The 21448-nt window shown below is 37.5% G+C and overlaps 1 protein-coding gene across 1 annotated transcript; it reads right to left on the reverse strand.

Moving 5' to 3' along the window:
- Positions 1 to 497: 497 nt before the first annotated feature.
- Positions 498 to 20067, reverse strand: LOC140240809 (phytanoyl-CoA dioxygenase domain-containing protein 1-like). Its single transcript, XM_072320582.1, has 9 exons — positions 20014 to 20067; positions 16508 to 16654; positions 13429 to 13504; positions 11485 to 11588; positions 8151 to 8235; positions 7407 to 7532; positions 6739 to 6855; positions 6067 to 6193; positions 498 to 3693 (listed from the first exon to the last, which is right to left on the reverse strand). Exons 1-9 carry the CDS (start codon positions 20038 to 20040, stop codon positions 3642 to 3644), a joined length of 861 nt encoding a protein of 286 aa, XP_072176683.1. The 5' UTR covers positions 20041 to 20067; the 3' UTR covers positions 498 to 3641.
- Positions 20068 to 21448: the final 1381 nt, after the last annotated feature.

Below are 21448 nucleotides of genomic sequence, written 5' to 3' on the forward strand. Positions count from 1 at the left end.
GGGGGGGATGCATCCCCCATCCCTCCGGGATTTACGCCCATGGTTGCAGGTTACTTTCAGTGTCGAATATTAGCGGGCTCTAGCTCCCTCACTTTGTCAGTGTAGAATATTAGCGGACTCTCCCTCACCCTGTCAGTGTAGAATATTCGCGGAGTGACCACAATCGAGCGGATATGGTCAGAGAATGGACAAAAAAAAATTCTTGGTGGTGAGAAAATGAAAGAATGAATCCTTGTGCTGCTACACACGTACAACTTGCTAAAATTGTTTTTAGAATGTTTAGTTACGTGTATATGAATGAAATCACATACAGCTAAATTGATAATTTCAAGATAATTTTGCGTTTTTTTTTAATTATTTTTTAAAATTACACAACAGTTTTAAATATTTATGCAAATGAATCAGCGTCATGGTGTTCTGGGCCCCATTTCATAGACTCTGCCTACACACTTCTAAAGGAGTAAAGACTTTTAAAAGACATCTGAATTATTGTATAATCATATCCTGTCAACTTTATTCACTCTGCACATACAAGGATAAGCACACATAACAACTTGTAAGAACACTGATCCATAAGATTACCCCTTGTCATGTAATCAGGCACGAGTCTTGAAATCAACCTAGACCTGTTTAAAAAAGGCATGACTTAATAGTTATCAGCTGCACAGTCATATCATAAGATTGATGTCATATCATGTTTAAAGTCCAAACATCTATTTTATAATAGTGAAGAACAAACAAACAAACAAACAAAAAACAGAAATGTTGCTATGGTGATTAGTATGCCTCCACTATTTCACATTTTCTCCCAAGAGGTGTACAGAACATCTTGCCAATGTGAGACAATGGCTTCATATGATTGGAAAATAATCACTATCTGTATAAATCCACCAATTTTCATGACAACACTTTGAGCCATTTTCACAATATAGATAAAAAGGAAAATTTCAGCATTTTCTTTTGACCTTTGACCCCATGGCTCAAATCTTTCCCTACTTATTCACTATATATCCAGATACAGGTACACAAGTTAATAATTAAGTGTATACATTAGGTCATTTTCAAGGCACATCTCTGAATGGGGGAAAATAGTGTAATCTCACCATTAAGTAGCATAATTTACCTGACCTTTGACCTTCATCCTAATGACCTAAAAACCTCCCAAGAAAATTATGTTCATGCAGTACATGTATGTGTAAGAAGTTTAATGAAGATAACTATCTAGAGCAATTTCTGAATTCAGGTTGAACTGAGCAAATTTTACATACAATGTAACTGACAGACCTGCACTCTAGTCTAAAAATGGTTTACATCATGGTAAATTCTGAAAGCAAGTTTTATCACTTGATTTTTGAAACCATAGCCACATTCAAGTTTCACTCAGAATTTCATTCTGGATTAACTCTGTACAGCAAATTTTAGCTGATGTTGTGATGTGAGTAGCTGTCGTAGTCTGTCTGTAGAGATACTGTATGTGCTTTAACAGTGGATTCATTCAATGCACACCTACACTAACTACCTGAAAATAGCAATTATTCTATACATATCTCATGATTTCAGACATCATTAAATCATGAAGAAGAAAATTTTCACAAGTTGCAGATAGCATCAACATATTTCTTGAACATATACATGCCATCATTATGAATTACAGTTGAACCTCTCTTATCCGGCCTCCCTTTATCCGGATCTCTCTATTATACGGACGCAATCTTGCCATGATTTTTTTTTAAAAAAATAATTACGGGAGGAAAGGGGGATTCCCAACTCCTTGAGAACTCCTACACAAACACACATGAATTACATATTACTTCCAACATTAACATACACCTCTATTTTGGGGTCTGTTACTGAGTGTAACAATGAAAAGGTTGCAGTATACACATTACTACATGTGGTACTACAATGGGCTACATCAGTACATGTGTATGTATATGTACATGTATAAAGCATTGAGTCTCCCGTATCCGGCCAAATCCCTTATCCGGATGAGCCCCGGTCCCGACTTGTCCGGATACGAGAGGTTCAACTGTATGCACTGGATACAAAATACTGCAACATACACTGTATATACGGAAGTGTCAGTAATATGATAATAACATTCTTACAAACATCTATGTATGAATTGGACTAAAGTCTTGAGAACTCTTGCAGAATCTGAATTAAATGATTACAGCAGAGTTTTTTTCTCATGTGTGTGACATTACAACATGTATGTCAATCATCTTAAGATTGGTTTCCCCATTCTTACAAAACGTGTTGTAATGACACAGCTGCCACATTACTTTTTAAATAGTGTTTTCTTCTTCTTCAACACATGATCAAATAAACAAATATATTACTGTAAAAGTGGAAATTTTTGCGGTGTTGAAATTTTCGCGCATTTCGCGCAACCAGCAACTAGCGCGAAAATAAAAACACACGAATATTTTTGCTTGCCATACGTTCCTGTGCGTGATGTCTTGATTCCACGGAATTAAAAACACGCGAAACTCTTCTGACCCGGCCTAGCGCGAAAAATTAGTCCCGCGAAAATATCCACTTTTACAGTATGATACAATCTAAGCAAGACTAGGCTTTCCCTGTTTTAAAACTGCATTCTTGAAAGATACCTGATGAAATACTCCTCTAAAAAGATGAGTAATATTATAGGCTTGCAAACAAACAAGTGGCATGCCATTGTTGATAACTCAAGTAAGCATATTCAGAATGTGCTGATGGCCATACTTCTAAAAGGTTTTGATATTATGCTTGCTTCTTTCACTGATTTCATTTTCTTGTTTCATGGATCTACTCCAAGATTATTTTCTCATTTTATATTCTCATTAAAAAAGCACTAATATTTTCAAAAGTAAATCTAGTAATTACAACTTCTTCATTTTCACGATTTGCCAAGGATATGTACATATTGCCACTGTTGGGGACCTTGTCACCGAACTGCCTCACTACTAAGGTAATGACACTAAAGATAGCAACAACCAAAGCAACAGACACCAGGGTGGTGCACGAGGGGTTTGAGCATGTGCTGCAATCTGTTCAAATTCTGGTGCAACATCCTCAAAAGCCAGCAACATGCTATGCAACATCCTCAAGAATTTGCAACTTTTATGCTCAAAATAAAAAGTATTCAAACATGTGAAAAACATGTGCACATCTTGAGAAACATAAAACTGCCTGGAACTTAAAAATGTGTGCCCAAAACATGAGAACATTAAATGAAAAGCGCACAAGGAGAGATAAGCTGTAAAATATTGTGCACTACATGCTCATGATGTGCACTCCGTGCACTTACAATTTCCACAATATTTTCACATTCACAGCTTGCAACATGCTCGGATTTAAAGTTGTTGAGCACCCTGAACAACAATTTGAGGGCTTAAGTTTGATGATTTAACAGGTAGCAAAACACAAGGATAGGTCTTTAATAAGTAATGAGGAGTGAAACTGTCCCTGACACCGTAGGTGTTGATGGAATGGCCCATTAATAAAAGTACAAATATTTGGCTGAGTTGGAAAACTACATATCAAGCATTTACTACCAAACTGCCTTTACAGCTGTCAATGTGTTCCTGACTTTGGTACACTCCCAGGCATCAAATTATGCATAAATAACTCTGCAAATGGCCTGCAACAACTGCCTTCTAATCACTGGAGTATAATTCTGGGAATGGCATCTCTGGGGTAGGTAGCAACCTGGAAAGATATGGAGGTATGGAAAGGAACACAAATAGTGCATTGTAAGTACAGAGTAGAAACTGAATTATAATATGGGCAATCCTCAGGTTTCTATATCCTTTCTTTGTGTCCCCCTTTTAAGTCCAATTAACTATTCTAAGTCAGGGTCCTGAACACATAGAAGTCGTTGATAGTGAACTAATAGTGATACATGGGAATCCCGTTATAACGAGATCGTCGGTTCCGGGTGATTTTTCTTGTTATATCCGGATTCTCGTTGTATCCGAACACTTGTGGAAAATACACTTTATATAAACATGCTCTGTTAAAATTGAGTTACATGCATCGAATAATATGACGACTACATTTTGATGAACAGAAAAACAGGAAATGCGACGCAAAAATGCGAGAGCATTCTCGCGATTTACAATCTTTTTTTTTCCTCGACGCTTAATTGTTATCAAATGTTTCAGATTTGATATCATATAATCATGTTGTAAATGGGGCCTGCTTTTTGTTATCCGCATGCTAATCATTCTGCACATCTGAGAAGAGAGAGATGAAGGAAAATTTACGCAACTATATGTAAGGTCATCGCACTAGCAACGCTGCGTTTAGCGTAACTCGCATGGATGAAAGCTGTGACTAAAGTCCGAATTTATCTTTCATTCTATGACAAATTATTGATATAAATCACTATTATGGTGAAAGTTTACATCACAATTCATACTCTCATTTTTAATTTCTTTCAAGGACACCATGCCCAACATTCTATTTTCTCTCGCTATTACTGTAAAGTGCGATGCGCGAAATGCGTGATGACTTTTACTGCCAGAGCGCCATGTGCTGCCAGCTTGTTGTGAAGCACTAGGTTGAATGCGTGCTTTGCGTGAATGCTTTACCCGACGAGGTTGACGGGTGCATGCCGTTTACGAAAACAAAAACCAGTACCTGGTAACTGGTGAACTGAAATAGTATTTCTATTAGCTAAAGTTGAGTTAATTCATATTCTAGCTTACGACCTCACTATACTTTGATTTTGACATCTAATTCAATTTCTCTCATAATCAAAGTTACGTAAATGGGGTATCTAACTGAGCGGCTAATGTCTGCAAAAGTATCGAATAATAGTTGTTGTTGTTGTTTTAAAGAACGAAAGGAGAGAGAGAGAAAATGGGGCCCTATACAAATGATTTGCCCCTCGAATAATAGCAAACTTTAAATTCCGTCAGGGTTCGGTAACAGTTGCAATCAAATAGTTTTCATTTTTGCAACCAGTTTTTCTTATTGCAAAGAAATTTTGAACATGTTCAAAATTTCTCCAGAAACTTTACTACAATTCGCTACGTTCGTAAACATTTCCCGCTCACAATTAGATACTCCCTTTACGCATCTTCGGAAAGGTCAACTTAACATTTCGGATACAAAAATAAATGTGCACCATTTAAGAACGCTAATTTGAATTGTAGCGTTTGTGACAACATTTAGGCATATTCTTTAGCGAAAGCTACAGCTTCTAAATATTCCGATGCCGTTCCATTATGGCCCTCGGAAAGAGAACTTTATGAACTTGCGGCGTGCCACCTTCATTGCATTCTTTTTGGCACTGGCAGATCTTAGTCTCTGCTTGCACGCAAGGATAATTCAGACAATTCACGAAGAATTGACCTTTTCTGGTTTTAAAATTGTGTGTGATTTTTTTCCCCATTGTTTCGTTCAGTTTCCAAGAAAAAAAAATGTCGTTACATCCGGACAAATTCGTCTTTGTTTTTCTTTGTTTTTAGGCCAAAAAAATTATCTTGCAATATTAACCGGAACTCCGAATCCCCATTGACTAACACGCAAATTTATTTGGGACCGGACGATTTATTTCGTTATAAGCGGATTCTCGTTGTATGTGATCTCGTTATAACAGGATTCCCCTGTAGTTACATAACTACCACATCTGTTCTGTCTTCTAAGAACAAATTCACAGGGTAAATTTGGCAATGGTGTGGAAACAGTAGGAAATGTTCTAAACTTGTAGTGGTGTGCACTATGACTTTCATTGAACCTCTGCACCAAATGGAGCCGGAATGCCAAAAGTATTTGTGTAGAAGATGCAGTGGTAATACATGCAAAGGTCTTAACACACTCTACATCTTTAAAAAGCACAGACTGACATAACTACTATCTAGACAGCAGAACTGCCGACTTCTCTGTAAACTTATTTTGGAGTTTCTCTTTGAGGTTTGCACATTTCTTTTTTAATTGTAAATTCGTGCAAGGTCATATCTGCCTCTATTTACAGGCTATTCTAAATTCCTTCAAAGAGTTATCGATCTGGATAGAAAAAAAAATACCATTCATCCACAGCACAACATACATCAATCACAATGAGCAGGAACTCACCAGTTCTGTGGACTCCATTCAGTGCTCTCAGACTCTGCAACATGGAATGTGTAGATGTGTCTGGACCTGTCCGAGGTGTTCTTGGCACTCTTGTGGACAACCCTTGCATCAATGAGAATCAGTGATCCTACCAAAAAAGATAACCAGTATATGCTATGATAAAAATTGTTCCAAAATGCATTGATACAACACTATCCTCCTCATTACCAACAAGATGATTTAAGATTCACCCTGGGTTTTTCCCCCTACTGTACTCCTCATCTTCAAATAGATTTCTGTGGTCTAAATGTAGGTGAATAAACTTTGTGAGGCGAGGGGCTGCATGGTGAAAGCTGTCTTGCATAAGAAAAAAAGAAGCTCAGGGGGTCTAGTGCTCTCCCGAGTATCGAAAGTTCATGCATTCTTACAGACTTTTACCTAGGAAGAACAAAGCAAGCTTGTTTTGAGGGCCTCTAGGGGATATGGTGGTGATTTATGGGGGGAGTTATACAGAAGATCTCGAAAGATTATTTGTTGGCTTTGCCCAATTTGGTCCATCCCTATTCTGGTTCTAGAGAAGATTTTTAAAGATTCCTTAATTTGGGGGTTTGGGCCCCTCTAGAGGACCACTGGGGCATGGTGCCCATTTGAACAATCGAGATCATATCCCCATATAAAGGAAAAACATTTTACCTGCTTTAACTGGAACGGGAACAAATTCGTTCTCTGGTACCTCCAATGGATAAGGATCCCCTGTGAACTCTGTGCAGGTTCCATCTGCATTACGTACCATCCTTGTGGTAATGTCTCCTGTTTTATGGGAAAAGAACAAATGTGGATGCAGTGTCTTTGAGCCATGCAAAAAGTCTCATCCTTGTCCTTCATGCTTCTATTCAGTCATTTCCCTCACAATTAAGCTGCTGCTTAAACAGTGGAAATTTGTTATTGAACAATACAACCTGAATTGATTCCAGAACAAGACAAATTAAGTGAATATATCATTACTATAGCATAAAGAGATCAGGAATCTATTTACAAGTACATACATATTTTGAAGTCCATAAAGTTATGTCCTTTGATAGGTATTCCACAACAGTATGTCACACATACAATACACGTAAAAGTGATACAAGACTTTCATATTTTTTCGTTTACATTGTCACGATATCGGGATAAAAGCTTGAAAACTATATGTACTCTTCTCACGTTCCTGCATACATCGTAGAACAGTATTTACTCATAGACCTGAACATTCAGAATAAAGTACATGTATACATGTTTATCAGCAATCACTTTAGCTCATCAAAGTAGGAAACTGAGATACTATTACCCTGGTTTTGCCTTTGTACAAATGAACTCACTTGAATTTGAACCTGGAATGAAGTGCAGACAACCATTGTCTATTTCTGCATCCTCAAGGGCAATCCAATAGCCGATCAGTTTAAGGGGAGTGGTGAACAGAAATATGCCATCCTGATGAGGTGTTACTGTAAGTTTAGAAAGACATAGAATTAGTGCATCTACCACAATGCTGCATTACAGGCCCACATAACTTTAGATGTGCTTGCTTCTCTCAAAATATACAGTGTATTACAAACCACCAGCAACTTTACCCAACTTTATCTGTCACAGATTTTTAAGCCTCCGCCACGAAGAGTTTCTCCTCACAAAGCTCTTTGCCCTGGAGGCATTAATGAAATAGGGCATAACACAACTCAAGAGAAACAAGCTACAGCAATACACTACAAATTGTACCTCTTGTAAAAAGTGTGATCATGTCTTAGACAATGCAATGTTGTTAATTTTCATGACTGCTCAGATATTTATGATTATACATCAGAAATATATCATGTAAAATATTACAATTTATATAAAACACATCATGTGATTATACTAATTTTCTTGAGAGTAAAGTTTGATCACATTGAAGAGTTTAATGAACACATTCATCAGCAAGAGATATGCAATTTCTGTTTTCTATGTAGAAGACAAGCTCTTCAATATCCATTCACAATTTAGAATGTGACAAATATATCAATAAAGTCAACCAGCTGCTGGTACAATAAGTTACTAACAAAATGAAACTAGCAAAACTGATGTGTTACCTTCTCCTCCAAAGTGGGGAGGCTTGAAGATGTACATACTCTGTACAATGAGAGGTTTCTCGAAGGACAAATTTTTGGCAATTTCCTGGAACAGTGATATGCAATATAAGAGAGGAATTAAATCATTGAGATATAAAACCACTTGAATACACCACCAACATGCTGACATTAATTATGAACCTAATAAAAACTATAGGTTGTGGTACTTTGTGAATGCCATGACTACTTTATATTTAGTCTGTCAATACCAAATGGCATCAGACTAGGAAATATCCAACTTAAACTTACATTCCTACCCCATAATGCGATGTGACTGACTTATCGCAGTTTATCTCTCCTTATACAATTAATGCCAAAGCTTAAACTGGCCATGCAAAGATATTAAAGCATGAATAATATTTCATGAAATTGCAACTAGAGTTTAAGCCAGCCCCAGTTATTACAATTCCTGACCTTGCGGAAAAGATTTGTGCAACATAAAGCGAGAATACCATTCTCCTTTCCATTTCGAAAACCTACCGAAACTCAACAGCAGACTACATCCTATAGACAATGCACAGGTTCAAAGGTGTAACTAATATCCTTGGTGAGCGTTTTATTGATATTTAGCTGGGATAAATGCTATGCCAATGCAAAGTGGATCTAACACTTTTTCGTGTCATTTAAATGATCCGCTTTAAAAACATCAACAGTAATGACAATCTTCCAAATAGAAAGTAATATTCTATGTCTGTATTGCACTTGTCCGCCCTGAACACTTTGGCAAAAGTCGTTGTCAGCATACGCTTGGCCCTGCTACTGTTTGAGTTATGCATTCAGCCGCACTGTCACGCCGGGTAGTTTGCTGTTCATTTGCATTCGCCATTGTTAAACAGGCTTTTCAAACTCGAAAATGCAATGGCCCTTGCATTCCAACATCTTAAATATGTCTTTCCAGTGATAGTTTCTCAGCTGGGCACTGGTAAAGTAGCATTCTGTGCCACCTTTTGTATAAAAAATATCACAGTTAGCATAATTCACAGTAAGTTAACCTCTTCTTCAGTAGCAATGAATGCACTTATGATTTGTGTTTTAGCTGTGACACATTGTCTGCTGCTGTTAGATTGGTCCATTTTATGATGTCTGTAAAACCTTAACCGAATTTTCCTGAATTTATCCGAAGTGCTTGCATTACTGCAGACATTGCATGAATTTTCTCTTTGTTCTTGTTGCATTCCCCTTTGTTGAATGAGCAAAAGTCTCACGTTTTGTCCTTTACAAGATTCTAGCATAAGCACAGCATATAAATTTGTGCCAAATGATGGTGATTTTCTTTGGTCACTTTCAACTTTTTAACATTACAAACCAAGTCCCTGCAGCCACAATTTTTTTTTTCCAAATTGAGTCTTATGGAGGCAAATATGTCTTTTCATGTGGTAAAGTAACAGTGACTTAATTACTGTGTCTCCAATGCGAATACATGTACTCTACACTTGTCATGTACGTCACTTGCAACTTATAAGTGACATTTTATACAATATTAGAGGAATCTCAAACAAAATCTGTAATTAAAGCTTGTCAAATTTTGAGGATATGTCTATTGAAAAATCAAGGAAATAGTATTCTACAGTCAAACAGAGATCATTCAATCAAATACATGTACACCATAGCTAGCATGCATGAGAGAGATGTGAGGGCATAACAAAAGGCAGCTTCAGTCTGCGACATGATCATTGTAAAATCTAAACCATGTGACAAGCATTGATAATAATTCACTAGAACACTTACAACATTTTCCTGTGCATTTCCTGTTTTCATGGTCATTACTTCTGTGTTGTTTTATGTACAAGTGTATACATGCAATCTCATCCCTGCTAAACATGTGTATGTTTATGGGTAATTCCATGAAGTTGGGGCACAAAGTGTTACATTTTAGCATAACTCAATACTAATTATGCTATACATTGTTTATAGGCTTTACATTTGTATTGAGACCATACATTTTCCTGGAAATTTTGTGCCATTCAGACTCAATTTTGATGAAGTTATTAAAACAATATGTAATGGTGTCGTGTAGCATCGTGACGTGTCCATGTAGCATCGTGATAGTTAAAATCTGGACCTAAAAGACAAATTAATGCAATTAGCTTGACCAAAATTTGATATATGCATAATTACTAGATTAGTCAGATAGCTACATATCTTAACTCTCCTTTCCACAGTTTTACTTTTACAAGAAAATTACATGAGTCACTATGCTACGCGGTGTCCACCAAATGTAACAAAAAAGGACACCACATAGCATCGTGATACATTTTGTAATTTTCTTTTAAAATTAAAACTGTGTACAGGAAATTTGAGATATTTAGCTATCTCATTCATATCTTGTAAATGCATATTGCATCAAATTTGGTCAAGCTAATTGCCATAATTTGTCTCTCAGGACCAAATTTTAAAATATCACGATGCTACAGGACACTGTTACATATTGTTGAATAACTTCATCAAAATTGAGTCTGAATGGCACAAAATTTCCAGGAAAATGTGTGGCCTCAATGCAAATGTAAAGCCTACAAACAATAAATGTATAGCATAATTAATATCGAGTTATGCTGAAATATATTTTTAAAATATCACGATGCTACATGGACACTGCCCCAACTTCATGGAATTAGCCTTATACATTGTACATTTATGGGTGTGTTCCAAATGTACAGATGTCACGAGGGTTCAGATATACCATGGCAAAATTAGCCGAACCTAACAACCTTGTTCTGATAGGGTTCCTTTGTTTTCGTAATTCTTATTTCTATGAACGTTGCCATTTTTCTTCTGTTTATAGTCATTGATACTAGAATCATGCACTTATACTTGTGGGAGTTTGAATTTCTGAGTCTACTCTTTAGATACTATTCTACTCTTTTCACTACTATATTATTTCTTTTCACCATCATACATCACATTCACATTTCTTCAACATAAGACTGCTAATATGGTAAGAGCATACAACATGACAGACAAGTTCCAAATGCATCAACAATTACAGTTTTCCTGTTTGGTTTCTGTTTGACTATTAAAACTCTCTCAAAACTAGCTATGTTATGTGATCTCCATTCATTTAATTCTAAATATTGTCCTTGCAAAAAAAGGAGGAGAGACAAGTAAGGGGGCAGAGAGGGAAAGGTTGACTCCCTTCTATAGAATTTATGAGCACATGGATGTGTTTGTCATCCACTATGCATATATGACAAAAAACTAAGAATACTACCAGGAATACTTCCAACTTATTTCACTGTCAGCTTAACCATGTACCATTATTCTAATTATATCTGGAAAATGTTAGATTTAATCTTACCTGGACCTTCTTTGCATGCGTAATCTTCTTAAATGTTGGGCACAGTTCATGAAGGGCATGTCCAATCTTATTCAGACTGTTATGCTTGTCAACAGTAAGGTTTCCTGGAAGAGTGAATGTAATTACCTTGCTATGCTTCATTGTGATTGTAATACTTTTGAGTGAATTTGTTAATCTTTGAGGAACCGTAACTGTTGATTCATACATATTGTCAGCAATTTTTCATGTTCTTGTCTGTCTCGATAAGAATTAATAAACACACATACATTTCATCAAAATGTTAAACGCAGAATGAAACTGAAAACATCCACTGTTCATAATTCTCCTAATTTAGATAAACAGTCATGCCTAGTAATTACATTTCAAAGACAAGCAAAAACAGTGGCATATCCTCTGAAAGTATAACTTTAACATTTGCCAGTAAATCTGGTCCCTTTTCAAATAATCAACTGTTGAGACAGTCTTCATATTCATGACAGCATTTGTACACACACAAGAATAGCACATTTTCTTATACTTTCATTAAGAAAAGTATGAATGACTTAATAATAAATAGGGAGTTATCCATCTGATACAGCTCTTCCTGGCATTGGGAGTTACATGCTAAGGAAACTGTAGCTGTTTGAATAGTAAAATCATGTAATATTGCATACCACTGTCACAATTTCCTCAACTTCCTTTAACAGGCTTCAATTTTATATTTTTCAAACAACTCCGCTTTTAGGCAATGTTTGGCAGAGAGTGACAGATGCCTTACACTGACTCATATTTTTACAAAGAAATGCAGTTTTAGAAATGTAGTGTATGCATTTGTGTGTTGTTCCCTTACTCTTTTGCTGCAATTGATGTACAGGTAGTTTGTTATTGATACTAAGATATGCTCATTTTACAACTGCTCTGGCATTATATAAAGTCTAGAGAATAAAACCCATGTGGATTGAGCTAATGCAGCAACGTTGTATTAGTAGAACACAGCAGTGAAGTTTGATGAAAATCGGACAATTCAAAAATTGGGAATTTAGTGGTGGTTTGGCTCAGTCAATATCGCATCTGCCCCCAAACCAAATGACCTGTGCTCGATTTCTTAGTCTAGCTGAGCAATGTTGCTGTGTGTAATCATACCGTCTCCTCTAGTATTTAGTAAGAGGAAAAGCATTCTGTACCTTAGATAGGACATAAAATGGAGGTCCTGAGTAAAGAGTCATAACTCATGCACACAATAAATCTGGCTTCATTTATCATCACAAAGAGTATGGTGCATAAACCGGTGAAGTGGTTGGCCTTATATCCAACTGGACTCCATAAAAAACCAGCTACAGGTACATGTAGTTTAATAGCTGATTATGGGCTATCCAGCCATCTTTTTGGATGGAAAATGAAACAAACAAATCCTTTTGGTGCCGCAAATCACAACAGTTTGTGACGTAACTGCAGGGTGATATAACAAAAAACAAAGAGAATTCAACATACTTTAACTTTTTGAGCATTATGAAAGAGGACTTGACTGACCTCTTCCAGAAAGCAGGGGAAACAATATCACCTTTCATGTCAGTAACAAGTTGAGGCAATGTGTGTATTTCATAATAAATGAAACTTTGTATAATTCTCTGTGTATTTTCTGTATCATTGTTCTGCAGTAACATTAAGAACTGTCGTAGTCTTCTCATCCAGCTATGGCAGCAGCAAAACTTCAAAAATTCACAACTTTTGAATAAATTATCTGATTTTCCTCAAACTCAATGACATGTTCCATTAATATTGCAACATTTATTCAATCCACATATATATTTGGATATCATTCTCTTTTAAAAAAAAAGTAAATTAGGTGTTCATTTTAGGTTATAACACTAACAGTGTTACTTTTAGTTTGAAGCATCTAAAATGAATTTATGCACATAAAGTTGAACTGTAACACTTTCTTGAAACAGCATTTCACAGCATTACCTTCTTCATCAAGAGCCTCTTTTTCAAAGAAGAACCGGATTTTATCCCCACTGGTGAGAAAGTAGTTGTTCCTTGCCTACAAAACAATGAAATGGAAGAAAATACTATTTTTACCAAAAAGAAATAGAAATATCGCTATGGCGACTGGTATGCCTCCGCCATAACGCATGATTCTTCTAATAGGTCTACAGTACATGTGGACAATGTGTGATTACATTTGCACAAAATTGGCAAAATATTGAAATGACATGTTTGTCACAAATGTGTTGAATGTTCACCTTCCTTGACCTATGTTTATGTGGATGAATAGGAGAGCATGTATTTGGGGATTTAAGAACTTTAACTTGACTTTGACCCTTTCATAAGTTTATGCATTGAGAATTTTCAAGGTATGGAGAAAAAGTGCAATTTCTGTATTGAACAGTAAATTGTTATCATTTTCATCTGGCCTTTGACCCTAAGATTTATAAGAGAATCACTGTCAGGCAGAACATAAATACGTACTAAGTTTCAAGATAACTTGAGCCACTTCCGAGATATGGAGAAAGAAGCAAGTTCAGCACTTTCACTTGATCTTTTGACCTTTTGACCTTTGACCTTCTTGGCAAAAAAAAAAAATCCCAGATAATCTCTATTGGGTTATACATGCATACACCAAGTTTTAAAATAATGATCCTGCTGGCATTGCATACATAAGGGAAATAGTAAAATTTTGAAGTATTGCCCTTGACCTTTGACCCCTGACCTTTGACCCCATGAACCCTAAATTCCCTAGATAACCACTGCCTGTCAGTACATGCTTATATACTATGTTCCATGAAGATACCTTGAACAATTTCCAAGATACGGAGAAAAAAGTGATATTTCAACATTTTTACTTGACCTTTTGACCCTTAAACTTTGACCTCATGACCCAAACTTTCACCAGAGAATCTTAATTGGGTAATACATGGATACATTAAGTTTAAAGAAAATATCTTCAGGCATTGCATAGATATGGAGGAGATAGTGAAATTTTAAGCATTTGACCTTGACCTTTTGACCTTTGACCCTGAGCATGTGCACCCAAAAGTTGATAGGCACAACTTCACCCCCTAATACACATACATGCCAAGTTTCATTAGGATACCTCAAAAGGTTTTTTAGTTACGCTGTCCACAAAATTCATTACAGACGGACGGACGGACAACCCGAAAATATAATGCCTCCGGCACCACTTCGTAACTTCGTGGCGGAGGCATAAGAAATAAAATCAGTGATACACACCAAAATATGGGGATCGTACATTACATTTGGTCTAAAAATACAAATACATTTAAAGGGTGTGTGCAATTCTGGTTGAGGTGAGGACTTAGCTTTTGACGTTTTACGAGATATTCAGAACCACTCTATGAGTTGTCAAAGAGCATGCCATTCTAAGAGGTATCAAAAGTTTATTTGATGAAAATCGGTTTTGAAATGGCTGAGATATCCAAAAACAAGGTGAAACAAAGAGATCCTAATAAAAGGCGTGGCCTGTCGCCTTTTATTATAATCACCATTTGTTTTTTTTATATCTCAGCCATTTGAAAACCAATTTTCATCAAATAAACGTCAAATCCTTCTTAAAATTACATGCTCTTTCATATTTCATATGAGGTTTCTCATTATCTCACTTAGGAATGTTCAAAACATGAATCCCCACCTCAACCAGTACTGTACAGTCCCTTTAAAGTTCACACTGGAAAGGTACATGTAATAACCTGAAAGGGTAATAATTCTCTGATACGAGTAATTCAGTAATTCTATTCCACATCTTTACAGAATGTTAAAATCTATGACCTCGTATTAAAAGTGTATCAATACCTGAAAACTGATGTTGCGACTTAGAAGAGCACCTAAAAGGTAACCCAAATATGCTCGTCACTGTTTCCTATAATTTACAAAAATAACACACACACACACACACACACACAACCATTACTTGGCCCTTATGGAATTGATACAGATTTTGCCCTCTGAATACATGCATAACTACAATGTTTGTTCAAGTAAGAAACAGTACAATAAAGCTTATAGCATATTATTCTAGTGTATTTGATAAACATCGAACAGTGCCTCTGCGATGCTCCTCAGTTTCTAAGTTGTGTAGCAAATGCATAGAAATATGCCCAGCAGCCTGTAATGTATTGTGCACCTGGCATGCATTTCATGAAACGGTTTGCAAGATTTTTTTTTTTTTTGACAAACTGTTACAAGCTACTGAAATCCTTGCATCTGATTGGCTGAGAGCAAATATGTCAGATAAAAATATCAGACAAATCGCTTCATGAAATGTTCCCCTGAACCAGCCCTTGGCCAATAGGGTAGGTGTATGGTATGCAGCTACAGCTGGCCAAGCCATAGCGCACATACGTACTCAAGTGATCCACTCTGTGTGATCAATGCCTATCAAGAGTGCTTGTCGACTAGTCTTAACTCGAGATAAATACACTTTTTGTTTAATTTGGAATATTCTTCTTGTAAAAAGCATCTCATCCTCACATTTTCAGAGAACATCATTAGAACAATGCTTTTCCATGTCACAGTTAACTTTCAGGGTACCGATACACTTATATACACTGAAAATTTCATTAAATTTCAGTTCGTGCAGAAGTATACAGTTCATAATTCTATCTTTTTATGATTGCTCTTGATCAAATCGACCACAATTACCCAAAGAATTATAATGAAGCTGGATATGGAAAAATTCTGCTGACAGCAAGGTAAATCACATACCAAATGTTGGGCACCAAGACTGGAAAAGACTGGAACATGCACAGGTAGCACTACCTAGCTTAATGACAATTTACCAGAATTCAAAAGATTCTCATTCAAACACAAAACAAAAACAAAACAAAAACCTAGGCTCAAAAAGAAAAGAGATTGTGTTTTGTTTAGTGTTTTGTTACATGAAATATCAACCTCCACAACCAATTAGAAAAATAAAAAATAAAAATCCTGCAAACACTGGGTTTGGCAAGGGGTTACCTGAAGCATTCATGCTTTGTGTAATGGTATACGCATCTGCCTATCAAACAAATGTGTAAATCACCCTTACCTGAGCATTAGCGGTGGTGTCAAAGGTGCACTTTGTGTGTTCCTTCGGGTTCATCTTCTCAACCAAATCGTGACACTCTGCTCGTAGGGCAGCAACCTCCTCTTTGGTGAGAAAATTGTCCACAACCAGAAAGCCATCTTTCTCAAACTACAGAATAATGATACAGACACATTATAATTATAAAACTTTAAAACATTTCAAAGTTCATTGGTGACCTATCCTCACAGATAAAACTCACTTGCCATGCAACCTTGTGGTAGACAAGCAAAAATTGCCCAGCATCATTTAAAATTCCCACTCTCTTTCAGTTAACTCTCAGTTTTGTCAGACCTGAATCATGGAAATTAATAACTTTGTTTATCCTTCCAGTCAGTTGGTTATCAAATAAAGTAGTCTATGCAGGAGTTTGCTACCTGCACATGTAGGTTAAAGTGACTACAAAAACTTTGACAGACTCATGAATGCATCATACCACTACAGCTCTCTCCTGATATTCTTTCCACATTCTCTCTCATCTTCCATTTCACCTTGCCTGGTATCTGCCCTCAGCAGGCTCTATTTCTGATATCACATGTTTGTCTAGGTCTTCAGGCCCTACCTTGTTTTGGGCACTTTGTTTGGTGTACCTCTCTGATGAACATATGCGTATATTAAAGAGTACCTTCACAGTACAACTTAAATAGAGCTATAGAATGTGTGACACAGTTCTGAAATAAAATGCCATATGAAACAATAAAAACTAGAGGGGCCGTCAAAGGCGGCAGACCCACGCCTTAGAGGCACTATACAGAGTAGTTGCAATAGGGTCAAAACTACAAGGTCACATAGAATTTGCAGGGGTCAATTGATCATCACCAAAATCTAATCGAGTCTTCCCTGTCACTATCCGAACATTTCCTGAAAATTCTGTTAGTTTCTCAGAACAAAATTGTTTTTGTTCAAGAACAAAATTGCCGAAGTTTGAACTTACGTCACTTCCACCAAAACACTCTACAATGAAAAAGAATGTGAAGCAGTGATCTTGATATTGTACATGGTGCTGTGTCCAAATTTCGCCCAAGACTTCAAATTTTGCCCAGTGAGATAGTGCACTACGAAATAGAGGCATATACCCACTGCAGTGTGACTGGGACCGAGCAAAATATTTCTGTGACTGAGGAATGTTCCTCCAACGAAAAAAAGAATCAATATTAATATGAAAAATCACCAAATACGGGCTATTTTGTGACAACGGAAAGCAAACTTTCGAAAAATTTCACAAATTTATTCAGAGGACTAGTCCCTCAAATAAACATCAATTTCGGAATTCTTGCAAACATTTGAGCAGCGAAGTCCGTCATCTGGGAGCTCTGTTTTCGTATGGTAGCGGAAAATGTGCAAAGTAAGAAACAGAAAAATGTTCGGAGTGGTCACCCCGGTATGGGGTCAAAACTACAAGGTCACACAAAATTTGCAGGGGTCAACTGATTATCACCAAAATCTAATAGATTCTTTCCTGTCACTATCCAAACATTCCCTGAACATTTGGTGCAAATCCGTTCACCCGTTCTCGTCATCTTGTACACAAACACACAAACAAACATACGGAACCCTTAAACCCTGCCGATTTTCATTGGCGTGGGTAACAACCTTGACACTGAGACATAGGGGTCTCATGCTCACTCGAGTATACATAACACAGATACATAATTTATCACCTAGCCCGACCAGACACTGTTACGCTATCGCGACGTACCATGTACAGCGACTGGGCTGTGTATAGTTATTTATTACCCTGCCAATATATATCTCTGCCAAAATGTGGTGAAAATCTGACAATGCAATTTCAAGATGATGAAAATGTGACGATTGGCCTGCGCCTAGGAGCGCCTGGTAGGCCTGTTTGATGGCTAGTAGACACTCTATACTACGAATACAGTTAATTAACAGTACCGACTAACTATACACAGCCCAGTCGCTGTACATGGTACGTCGCGACAGGGCTGTACGCGCGCGACCACCAACCACTAGGAGAGCGACGTAATCGTATTACGATAGCTTTGAATTTTGATACTTAACATCATTTTTGTCACCTCAAACTCAACGAGTATATTTTTCAATATTTAGTCTACATCTGATGCTATCAGTATTCAAATGTACGCAATGAAACTTACCGAAATTGATCATCATATCCAGCATGTCCACACGGTACACAATCTTTCACGCCAGGCCTAACTATACACAGCCCAGTCGCTGTACATGGTACGTCGCGACGTACCGACGGTCAGGAATTGCGCCAGAAAGTGTCATTTATTTGTTCCACGGACTTATCGCAAGTGGTCTCCATGGACCCAGTGTGGCGAACTATTCTTCTGTAATAGAAACATGCATTTAACGTGAGTAAAGTATTCTGTTTAAAGGAGAAAAGTATACATTTTCCTAAGTTTTGTAGTTGTGTTGAGGTTCCTCACTTTGAGGCTGCATGCCGCGCTCGTCAGACGCTGTTTTCGCATAGCGTAACAGCGTCTGGTCGGGCTAAGTATACCCAGGTGCCCGCACCTCGTCAGGGGCCCGAATACCGTCACCCCGCTTAAAATCGTTTTGAGCGCACTGAACAAAAATGTATGCCCGGGACTGTGTTCTGTACGCTTGAAACTTGGCAGGGCTACCACAACCAAGCAAATTGTGGTGAAAACCGAACAGTTTTTCGCGAAAATCTGAAATGTTAGTAGGGCTATAGGAATACGTGTTATATGTCACCCGCACGCATCTTTTACGTGTACGTCTATGGGAACATCACGGTTACCCGCACACGTGCTAAGTCTATGGGAGAGCGGGTGACGAGTTGCGGGCCCCTTCCTTAGCGCGCAACTTTTTCGCATCGTTCGCCTTTGACGACGATAGCTGCAAATTTTCAATATCGATCAGTGAACTTGTGATTCCATTGGAATTTTCAGCATTTTTCCTGTATGTGAGTTGGATTTCAAAGAATTTCAGTGGCGAAATGTGATTCAATTATGGGCAAACATTAACTATGACGAGGTGCGGGTCACCCAAGTATACCGACTAGACAGATCGAGACCGATGCCGATGGTAATACTAATAGACTCTAGAGTGGTATCCTGTCTCTTTCACGGTGGGCTTCTTCCCTGACGTTGGGACATGTATGGTCAGCCGGCAGCCATACTATTATTACATGTCCAAACGTCAGATAAGGAGCCCATCACGAAGACACCAAGGGGCCTATACCACATCTGACATAGGCTATCATCTATACAGCTAGCTACTCGTTTCGTCGCCCTTTCATGACGGTTGGTCCTACCAAACCGTCCCGCCGCGGCCCGACGAGCCTGCGCTGCGATGACATCGTGTACCAGGCCACTCGCAAAAGCTCGACTATGAATTGGCGTTTATAGTGTTTTCGTAGTGAATAAGTTTCAAGAATTGATAAGCCCAAGTGGACTGCAACAATTATTTCAATTTAAAATACAATTCTGTGTAACGTCAGGCATCATGTTCATCGGTACCTGCTCGCGTTCCGCCGGAGAAGCCATTCTGGAAATTCAGCACAGTGTTGTCACTATCCGGCATCGATCAGCAGAGAAGTGTACATAGCTTAGAGAACCAAGCTGAAGCCAGCGCCCAAACTCAGCGCCCAAACCGTGCTCTCGATACCTCGTGTTATCGATACTACGCCTCCGTGACGATACCGTGTGGAGTCCAAACTCGCCCTGTACGGCACAAAATCACTCGCGTTCTCCTCATCTGTACTCTCTAGGACGTCTGTCACGGCTTTTCATTTACTTTTTTTTTTTGTAAGGAATCGATAGCAGGTTATTCAGTTAAAGTTTCGAACCAATTAATCATGGGTCACCTTCTGCAACTATGTAGCACAAATACAAGAAGGGTATTTCTAACAAGTTATTAAGATTATAGAAACCATGAATACTAGGCATACATTTCAAGGAAATGATTAGATGAAATCAGATTATTTTCGCCCCTAAATCGATACCTATTATTTGTAAGATGATTTTTGTCACAAGTTTGTGAAGATTTACCAAAATATCAAGAGTTGGATGCCATTCAAAGGTTTAAAGGGAATAATCAGATAAATCAAGGTATTTTCTGCCTTGGTTTATTCTTTCCCTTCAAAGAAATATATCTAATAACCTGATACAACTTGGCTTATGGGAACTATTTTAATATGATTTTGACAAACATTTTTGAAGATTGGAGAATTAAAGGGTCGGCGGCCACTCAAACTCAGATAAAATTCATGCATTTTCTGCCTTTGTATGATATTTCCCTTTAAATATATATAGTTTGAGATCTGATACGAGGTGGCCGCCCCTAGTTTAATCCGGAAAGCTTGAAAGATGGCAAAAATGACCAAGGGTCGGCTGCCATCTTACAAGTCAGAAATGAGTTTGGCGTACTAGTATATTGGGTCTGGATAGTCGCTGAATGACTTCTCAACCCTAATGAGTTATATTCCTTTATATCATAAAAGTCGTTTATGCTGATAACGTGTTCACTCTGTACTTCGTGACAAATTTACGACATGTGTTTCTGATAATATTTGGTTGAAATCAAAGGAAGAATGAATTAGCAGCGCCCGTTTAAAGGGAATAGTCAGAAGAAATTTTGGCATTTTGTGCCTTTGCTTAATCCTTCCCTTTAAAGAAATGTATCTCATAATCCGATACCATGGGTCCACCCCTAGTTTGATCGGATATACTTCAAAGATGGTTTTGGCAAAAATTTATAAAGATTGCCGAAAATATGAAGGGTCGGCGGCCATTCAAAGTCAGAAATGAGTTTGGGCGCTGGGGATAACATAAGGGATGTCACTGAAATCTGCAATGATTTCTTTACCCTATCGAGTGATAATATTCCTTTAAATCATGAAAAGTCGTTAATGCAGATATCATGTTTACTTTGTATTTCTAGACAAATTTACGA

This window comes from Diadema setosum, chromosome 17, assembly GCF_964275005.1.
Source record: "Diadema setosum chromosome 17, eeDiaSeto1, whole genome shotgun sequence".
NCBI lineage: Eukaryota > Metazoa > Echinodermata > Echinoidea > Diadematoida > Diadematidae > Diadema > Diadema setosum.

What these genes read in the sequence shown, in the direction of transcription:
- LOC140240809 (XM_072320582.1), bottom strand. Translation starts at nt 20,040, where the DNA reads ATGGCTTCTCCGGCGGAACGCGAGCAG. An exon ending in ACACCACCGCTAATGCTCAG is followed by an intron (nt 13,505 to 16,507) that starts GTAAGGGTGATT and finishes ATTGTTTTGTAG; the next exon opens with GCAAGGAACAACTACTTTCT. An exon ending in CATTCCAGGTTCAAATTCAA is followed by an intron (nt 6,856 to 7,406) that starts GTGAGTTCATTT and finishes CCCATAAAACAG; the next exon opens with GAGACATTACCACAAGGATG.